At 57.3% G+C, this 8585-nt stretch overlaps 4 protein-coding genes across 4 annotated transcripts; 2 read left to right on the top strand and 2 right to left on the bottom strand.

The window, feature by feature from the left end:
- Nucleotides 1–647: 647 nt before the first annotated feature.
- Nucleotides 648–2650, bottom strand: GUITHDRAFT_121450 (hypothetical protein; the record flags this gene model as incomplete). The annotated part of the gene is made up of 3 exons (XM_005819323.1): nt 648–2475; nt 2516–2551; nt 2604–2650. 3 exons carry the CDS (start codon nt 2648–2650, stop codon nt 648–650), a joined length of 1911 nt encoding a protein of 636 aa, XP_005819380.1.
- A 559-nt stretch (nt 2651–3209) lies between these two features.
- Nucleotides 3210–4888, bottom strand: GUITHDRAFT_148663 (hypothetical protein; the record flags this gene model as incomplete). The annotated part of the gene is made up of 5 exons (XM_005819322.1): nt 3210–3437; nt 3488–3697; nt 3741–4532; nt 4578–4703; nt 4748–4888. 5 exons carry the CDS (start codon nt 4886–4888, stop codon nt 3210–3212), a joined length of 1497 nt encoding a protein of 498 aa, XP_005819379.1.
- A 968-nt stretch (nt 4889–5856) lies between these two features.
- On the top strand, nt 5857–6168 carry GUITHDRAFT_82333 (hypothetical protein; the record flags this gene model as incomplete). Its single annotated transcript, XM_005819321.1, has 1 exon — nt 5857–6168. A coding segment is annotated over one exon (312 nt), but the record flags the coding sequence as incomplete, so codon positions are not given.
- A 1752-nt stretch (nt 6169–7920) lies between these two features.
- GUITHDRAFT_166715 (hypothetical protein) lies at nt 7921–8450 on the top strand (the record flags this gene model as incomplete). Its single annotated transcript, XM_005819320.1, has 3 exons — nt 7921–8029; nt 8075–8205; nt 8250–8450. Exons 1-3 carry the CDS (start codon nt 7990–7992, stop codon nt 8448–8450), a joined length of 372 nt encoding a protein of 123 aa, XP_005819377.1. The 5' UTR covers nt 7921–7989.
- Nucleotides 8451–8585: the final 135 nt, after the last annotated feature.

The raw sequence follows: 8585 nt of genomic DNA, 5'->3' as shown, positions 1-8585 counted from the left end.
GATAGTAGTCAACCAGAACAAACGGGCAGGAGATCACCATTATTCCTCACATCGGGGTGACATTAGGCGCATCGCACTAGTCAATCAAACAAACGCTTCCTTGAAGAGAATGAAAATTGTTTACTCGTTATCTCCTTGAGTCTCTCGAATTTCTTTTCTTCAGCCCAGACACCCCATCCTATCGTTACCAATTGTTGTTTTAGTGATGTGGGGTCGCTCTTAACGTTGCGTAGCTTGGTCTAAGACTCCCTCCTATTGACGCTCCTCTTCCTCCTCTTCCTCCCACGTCGTCGACATATTTATCCACCACCACCACCACCACCACCACTTCCTCCTCCTCCTCCACCTCCTCCTCCTCCTCCTCCTCCTCCTCCCTCTTCCCTCCTTGCCCGACTGCTCGCACCTGGGCTATCGCTTCCTCCCACTCCCTCTGATCCAGCTCAGGGGTGTCGGGGAGAAAAGTTCCGTCCATGCCAGGGAGCTGAAGGAAAGCGAGATGAGAGGGGAGGAACAGGTGAAATGCTGAAAGACAAAGAGAGGGGAGGAACAGGTGAAATGCTGAAAGACAAAGCTGGAAGAGGAGGAGGAGGAGGAGGAGGAACAATCATGATAAAGTGACAAAGAGGGGAAGGGGAAGGGAAATAGCATCAACTCACTTCATCATCGATCTTCGAGAGTCTTGTAGGTCTTGCTGGTGTTTGTAACGCATCTGATTGAGATTTCTCCGAATTCTGTTGGGTTTTCTCTCTCTCCTCCTTCTCTCTCTCCTCCTTCTCCCTCTCCTCCTTCTCCCTCTCTTCCTCCTTAGCCTTCGCTGCTTGGGAGTTGAATGTCTCAACTTGCACTCGCAGCTCTTCGTTGCTTCGCAGCAGCATGTCAAGCTCGTTTCTCCAGCGCTCCTCCCTCTTCGTCCACTCCTCTCGCGCGTTCGTCAGCAGCTCCTTCTCGCGCTCAAGCCTTCGCCTCTCTCGCCTCCCCTCCTCCTCGTCCCGCAGGCGCTGCAGCCTCACATGCGACGTCTCCTCCTGAGCCTCTCGCAGCGCCTGCGCCAGCTCCTCGCGCTTCTCTGCCTCCTCCGCCAGCTCTCGCTCCAACTTCTCGCTCACCTCCGACTTGCATCGCGCGATCTCCAGCAGCTTCTCGACCTCCTCGTCGCGCCCTCGAGCTTGTTCGCTTCTCAGCTTGTGCAAGTCGTCCATCACCTTCGCCTTCGCCTCCTCCGCCTCCTTCGCCTTCATCTTCATCGCTTCGCATTCCACCGACTTGGCTCGCAGCTTCTGCTCGAGCTCCTCGCGTTCGCGTGTCAGCACCTCCGCCTCCTTCTGTCGCTGCTGCAGGCGCCACGAGGCCTCGTCCCTGACCTTTTCCAGCTCCCTCCGCGCATGCTCCAGCTGCTTCTCTTTCTCAGCTCTTTCCGCTTCCAGTTTCTCGTTCGTCGCTGCCATCGCTGTGAGTTTGCGGTCTAGGCTGCTTCGCACCTCGCCGAGCTCAGCCTGCAGGTCAGCGATGGTTTGAGTCTTGTCGGAGCAGGCGGCCATCAGCTGGCGGCTCTCCTCCTTCCTCCCCTCCAGCTCCTCCGTCTCCTCGCTCACTCGCCTCCATTCTCGTTCGAACCAGCTCACGTCTGGCTTGCTTTCTTTCACCAGCTCGCAGATGCTGTAGATGTCTCCCTCTAGAGTTCGTAGGAAGTTTGTGGCCGCCTGGATCTGCTCCTGCTGCCTGTCCAGCTGAGCTGGGGTTCTCTCGGACTCGTGAGCGGCTTCCAAGCGCGTCCGCATGCCGACGCACTCGAGGACGGACATTCTCAGCTCCCCGATCATGGCTGAGCAGCTCTGAGTGACCTGGTCCACCATCTTGCGCGTCTTCTCTCTGGCTGACGTGGCGTCGAACTTGTCCTGGTCGAGCTGGGCCATGACGTCGGCGAGCGTGACGGTCAGGTCCCTCGCCTCCTTCAGCTGCTCCTCCAGCTGCTCCCGAGTGCCTGCCAGCAGCAAGCGCAAACCCGCAATGTCTTGCTGCTGCTGCTCCATGTGCTCCTGCTGCTCGTCGTTGGCACGGCTCAAGCGCATCAGCTCGGAGTTCAGCTGGAGATTCCTGCTCATCAGCCTCTTGTTCTCACCTCTCTCGCTCTCAAGCACCTCCTCCTTCTCTCTCGTTTCTTGAAACTCCACCATCCGCCGCAGGCTCTCCCGATATTTGATTCCTTGATCCACCGCAAGCAGCAGATCGCCCTGCAAGCTTTCCATCTTGTTCTGCTGCTCTACCAGTCGCCTCCGCAGCTCCTGCACCAGCCTCTTCTCGTCTCCCTCCTCCTTCGCGTTGGTCGCCTGTCTCGGGGCGAGACCAGCCTTGAGATCCGACGAGTCTCGTCGCTTGAGCAGCTGCCGCATGGCGCTCAGCTGGTACTCGTACTTCTTCTCGGCCTCCTGCTTCTCGTGCTGCAGACTCTCATACGCCTTGACCAGCTGCGAGTACCTGCATCCCTCGTCAGCTGCCTCAGCGGCGAAGTTCTCACCTCAGGTGGATGTTCAGCTCGGAGATGTCTTGCGCGCTGTTGGACTCACGTCAAACATCCAACAAGCTTGATGCGACTGGAGACTCACCTGGTGAGGTGCAGAGGACTCGTGATGGGAAGCACGATCTCCCCCATCGCTGCTCCCTCTTTCAACCTCCTCCTCCTGCCCTCAATCGCCGCAAGTGAGCATCAGCCTGCTTATGCCGCCTTCACTTCGATGAGATGCAAGAGCAACACAACTACTGCCTTCCTCTCTTGACCCTCCTCTACTGTCGCCTCTCCTCTCTCGTGTCGTCTCCTTCTTCTCTCCTTGCCTGTCCTGTCTTCTCCTCTCCTCGTATCTCCTGCTCTGTCTCCCCTCCCCTCTTCTATTCTCTCCTCTCTTCTCCTGTCCTGCCCTGTCCCGTCCCGTCCTGTCCTGTCCCGTCCCGTCTTCTCTTCTCTTCTCCCTTCGCTTCTCTCCCTCCTTCATGTCCATCCCATTCTGAAAATACCGAGCAGTTACTACCGTTACGTCCCCTTCTGTTTGAGGTAGGTTTGCTGATCCTGACAGGGCAGCAAATAGAATAAGGTTTGAATTCTAAGGGCACATTTACTGCCTTTTTATTTGATTATAATTATCTTTGAGGCGGGTTCGTTGAAAGGCAAACTGAAGTGCACTAATGTACAAGGACAACAAGCTCTCCTGGCGGCTTCACAAGCGACGAGCCACTGCCGAGCTTGACAAGTTCCACGACAAGGACCCGAGCAGCCATTCCAGCAGGCGTCCAGGAAGCATCATGAACGACATTTGCCAGCTCGAAGTCATCTGAGTCGAGACTTCGCCATCCTTTGCGTCCCACGACGTCAGACTCCTCAGGTAGTCCTTGTACCTCCTCCTGCTGTGGACGATCCCGATGCCTCGTCCTGGGATCCGATGCACCTGCCTCGCGTCTCACGCCCATGCCCTTCTCCTCTGCCAACTCTTCTCACCTCCTTAGCAAGGCCCAGCACAGGAGCAGCTGGGCCGAAGCAGACAGGATCGCTATGAGCGCAGACAGTCTGCACTCCGGCCTCCCAACCTCCAGGGAAGGGAGGAGCAAGCAAGACGACGGGACCTGCCCATCCCATGCTCGCCTTCATCAGACGAGCGTCCAACGTCCCGAGGCTGTGACCCTCCAGACGCGCTCCTCTCCTCGCAGCCTGCGAATCGTCACTGGTCCCCTCGCGCCTGCTCGCTCGTCACCTGGATCACCAGCTCGTCCTTGACCGCACAGCGGCCAGAGGCTGACAAGATCCCCTGCATCCCCAGCAGCGAGTCCACCAGGTTGAAAGGCACATCGAGCAGCGCATGCAGGGCGCACATCTCGTCGTCGTCTCGTCGTCCGAAGATGCTGGGCAGCGGGTTGTCGTGCCCTCCCCCTCCCACCTCGCCGAGTCCCTGGCAGAACATGCCGTTGACGTTGACGCTCGTCTCTGTCACTGTGTATCTTCCTCCTGCCACCTTCACCCCCACAAAGCTCAAGCACAGCAGCGCAGTGTTGAGCAGGCCCAGGGACACCCGCAGACTGCCCGACAGCTGCGACACCAGACTCCGCACCGCGTCTTGTCCGCACAGGCGGAGGGTTCTCCCGCAAATCGCGTCCACGTCCAGCTCCCTCCTTTCCTTCTCCACCGGACAGTCGACATGCTCAAGCAACCCCATGAGCGCCGCCTCCCGCATGTAGAGCAGGTGGCTTGAGCTCGTTACGCGCTGCCACCAGGTGCCAGGCCTTGACTTGGCCTCGTCATCCTCCAGGTACTGCGAGATGAGATGCCCCACCACCCTCGCGAGGAGCAGCGTCGACTTGCTGCTCGCCCAGCGCAGCTCTGCCGCGGCCTTCAGCAGGCGGAGGAGCACAAGACTGACGCAGCGTCGCACAAGGGCGAGAGGGTGGAGGGTGAAGGAAGCTTGGTCTCGCTCCTGCATCCGCTGCTTGGGAGGGTCTGCGGGCTTGTGGAGGAGGGCGTAACGAGTCTCGCTGTCGGCGACGCATCGCTACAGTCACCCGTCAGCTGGAGACCTGCTGACCGAGCTTCTCACCTGACAAGGAGGTCCAGCCAACTTGCCGTCATCTCGACGGGCGCGCAGAGGAACGAGGACGGTGTTGGTCGGGAGAAACTTGCGGTTCATCTTCACGGAAGGAGTCTGCGAGCATGACGGGCAGAGCTGCCATGGCGAGTGAGACTTGGCGCACTCGTCACATGCTGTACCTGTGCAGAGGGTCTCGCGTCCAGACTCAACAATTTCGTCTCCTCAAGCATCGCAAGTCCATGCGTGTCTGCCCTCCACTCTCCTCGCGAAAGACCCAAGGCAGCGAGACACATGACGAGGACCAGCCATATGCGCGACATGTCGGAGAACTCCGATGGCAATTCAACAATCTCAAGATGCTCGACTCCTCATCTCGCCCTTCCTCCTTCACAAAAAAGTTACTCGATCTTCCTCCTCCTCCTTCAGGTTTCAGATTCATGCTTTACGAAACTGCTCAACATGTTCACTCTCCCTATCTCTCCCTCTTGCCTCCCTTCCCTACCCCTGCCTCATCTCGCTCACCCCCTTCTCCTCGCTCACCTCGCTCGCTCCTCGGCATGTCGCTCCTCGGCATGTCGCTCCTTGGCAAGTCGCTCCTCGGCATGTCGGCTCCTTCCCTTCCCTTGGCGTCTCTCTGCGTCTCCTCCTCCTCACATTGAGACGTAAACTTGCCCCGCATCCCCCGATTGTACTCAAGATTTTAGTTACTAGAACCAACACATAATCCGCCTCAGGTGGGAAGGACAGGAGATCAGGCAGAGATCATGGCGAGGGGAGGGTGAGAACAGAAGGAGGGAGAGAGTGAGAACAGAAGGAGGGAGAGAGTGAGAACAGAAGGAGGGAGAGAGTGAGAACAGAAGGAGGGAGAGAGTGAGAACAGAAGGAGGGAGAGAGTGAGAACAGAAGGAGGGAGAGAGTGAGAACAGAAGGAGGGAGAGAGTGAGAACAGAAGGAGGGAGAGAGAGAGAAAAGAAGGAGGGAGAGAGTGAGAACAGAAGGAGGGAGAGAGTGAGAACAGAAGGAGGGAGAGAGTGAGAACAGAAGGAGGGAGAGAGTGAGAACAGAAGAAGAGAGAGAGTGAGAAAAGAAGGAGAGAGAGAGAGAGAACAGAAGGAGGGAGAGAGTGAGAACAGAAGGAGGGAGAGAGAGAGAAAAGAAGGAGGGAGAGAGAGAACAGAAGGAGGGAGAGAGTGAGAGCAGAAGGAGGGAGAGAGTGAGAGCAGAAGGAGGGAGAGAGAGAGAACAGAAGGAGGGAGAGAGAGAACAGAAGGAGGGAGAGCACAGGAGTATGGCGAAGACAGAGAGCGTCGATTGCTCGGATAGGGAAGGATGGACTGCATTGCATAAGGCGGCAGCGAATGGAAAGGCAGACATCTTGAGGTCCCTCCTCGCTCAGGGCTCCAATGTGAATGCTCAGACGAAGAACGGGAGGACGCCGCTGTACCTCGCTGCAGTGGATGGGAACGAGGAGTGTGTCATGCTGCTGCTGGCAAACGATGCAGACCCGGGCATCAAGAACGAAGAAGGAAGAGCTGCGGGGGAGGTAGCGAAGTTGTTCAACCACCATGCAGTCCTCGAGTTGATTCGAGGAGAGAGAAAGGTGCCTGAGCATTGCAGGCTGGCGAAAGTTGAGGCAGCAGAGAGAGAGAGGGACGTGCGCGAGACGAGGAAGCATGGGTCAGATGAGATAAGGAGGCAGGGGGTGGCCGAGGAAATCAGAGACTGGAAGAAGACTGATTTCAGCAAGTGGAGCCGGCTCAAGGAATCTGATTGGGAAGCGATAGAAGAACGAGTGGGCTCGACCTTCGACATGGTCCCTGCGGCTGTCAGTCGAACCCCGTCTCAGTCATCGAGGAGGCAGCAGCATGCAGGTTTTCTGCTCCCTCCTGATCATGTAGTTGACCGTGTGAAGAGCGAGGCCACGGCAAGGTTGGACCCCCCAAGGTTCTTCCCCCGCATCACCCGCGTTACTCGGAGTACGAGAGGTGACTCGCAGCCTGTCGCTCCCCTCCCCTCAGCTCCTCTGTCAGGTACATGGAGTACAAGCGAGAGCTTGAGGAGAGTTTCCGGCGACAGGGACGAGAGGACGGGAGGCTGCTGTCGCTCAAGCCTCCTCCTGAAGGCGGTTCGGAGCCCAACGAGCGGAACGGCTCGCACGGCCCGGGCTACACGTGGGGGCAGACGCTGGGAGAGCTGCACGTGTCCATCGTCCTCCCTAGAGGTGGAGGGAGATGGCGACTGGGTGGACTTGACACGCGGGATGGCAGGAAGCGTCAAGGAGGACGTGAAGTGCGACTTACAGCCCAACGCGATCACAGTGAAGGTGCGAGGAAAGAAGCGATGGGATAGCATCTTCAACCAATCTCGTCTGTGGAAGGTGAGGTTTCTGCTGGCGCAGCTTCTCTCATTGCTCGCAAGAAAATCAAGGTGGAGGGCTCCTTCTGGACGGTGGAAGAGAATCGCTTGCTCAGCATCCACCTTGAGGTCTTGCCCGCCTCCTTCTCGTCCCCTCCTCACCATATCCTCAGAAACTGGAGAGCACGTGGTGGAGGTGCGTGACGGACGGGGATGGGCATGTAAAGATAGACTCGACGCTCTGCAAGGTAGGGAGTGGGTGGGAGTAGGTGAAAGTTGGGCTGACAGTCTGCAGGCTCCGGACTTGCTGTGTGAGTACAACGAAAAGCAGCAGGAGGAGTGGAGAAGTTTCTTCAGTCAGAACCTCTCGAAGCATCTTCCACGTCCATGATCCCCCGTTCCCCTTCAGGGTCGTTTACACGTCGAGAACACAACGATTCATTTTATATGTTTATTATATAAAACATTTTAAAGAAAACCCTCATAAGGGGAAACTTGTCAGAACCGGTGTGTTTGCCAATGGGGGGTGAATATCAATATTGATCCAAATATTACTCTAAAATTTCAAAATTGAAATGTAAATTCACTAGATGTTTGAGAAACAGGAAATTCGATTATCAACCAGCGGAAAAGAGCGGATTGAGACAATGGTGTAGAAGAGGCAGGGAAGGAAGGAGGGGGAGAAGAGAAGAGGAAGAGAAGAGGGGGGGCAGGGAGGGAGGGAGGGAGGGAGGGAGGGAGGGAGGCAGGTAGGAAGGCAGGGAGGGAGGGAAAGGAAGGGAGGGAACGAAGTCATTAGTATGCTGCTGATTGAGTTTGTTTGTTTGGCTGACGTCCGACCAGGAGGATCTCGAGGAAGTTTCTGAGCCTCAAGATGCAAACGTTGTTGAGAGGTTCGCTCCTGCTAGTCTTGCTGCTTCAAGCCCATGGCTTCTCTTCGCCTTTCGTTGGGTCTGCTCGTAGGACCAGCACTGCGATGTCTTGCCGGGCCTCCCTTGTGCCTCAGACTCCCGATGAGAGCAGGAGGAGCTTCGTTCGAGCTGCGCTGTTGACAGCAGGAGGAGCGATGCTCGCACCCCTGGCTGCTGTAGGAGCGGAAGAGGAAGGTAGGGCATGCGAGAGCTCGAGAGAGAGGGGCTGAAGTGACGCAGAAGAGGTGGAGGCTCCGACCGTGCCGCGGGAAGTCACTTACAAAGTGAACGACGACCTCTGCGACAAGCATCCGACTTGGAAGCAGTGCAGGAAGACTGGCAAGGCAATGGGCAAGGCCAAGAGCCCTCCGGTAAGCAGCGACATGGCCGGCACCGAGAGTGAGCAGGAGCGCAGGTGACGCTAGGGAACGGGCTGGTGGTGCAGGACCTGCTGATTGGCAAGGGCATCACCCCCCAGCCCGGCGACGTCTGCACAGTTCACTTCAGCCTCTACTACAAGGGGGACGAGATCGAGAGCAGCAGAGAAAGCTCCGGGCTCGCCGCTTCCCCCATCGGCTTCCAGTACGGGGTAGAGGCAGGAACAGGTAGAAGTTGAGAGGGGAAGGAGACGATGAGAATGGAGTAGCACGACAAGGAGGAGAGAGGGGAGGAGGAGGAGGAGGAGAGGAGGAGGAGAGGAGGAGGAGAGGAGGAGGAGAGGAGGAGGAGGAGGAGGAGGAGGAGGAGGAGG

This window comes from Guillardia theta, assembly GCF_000315625.1.
Source record: "Guillardia theta CCMP2712 unplaced genomic scaffold GUITHscaffold_230, whole genome shotgun sequence".
Classification (NCBI taxonomy): Eukaryota; class Cryptophyceae; order Pyrenomonadales; family Geminigeraceae; genus Guillardia; species Guillardia theta.
This window is presented reverse-complemented; position numbering and strand designations above follow the sequence as displayed.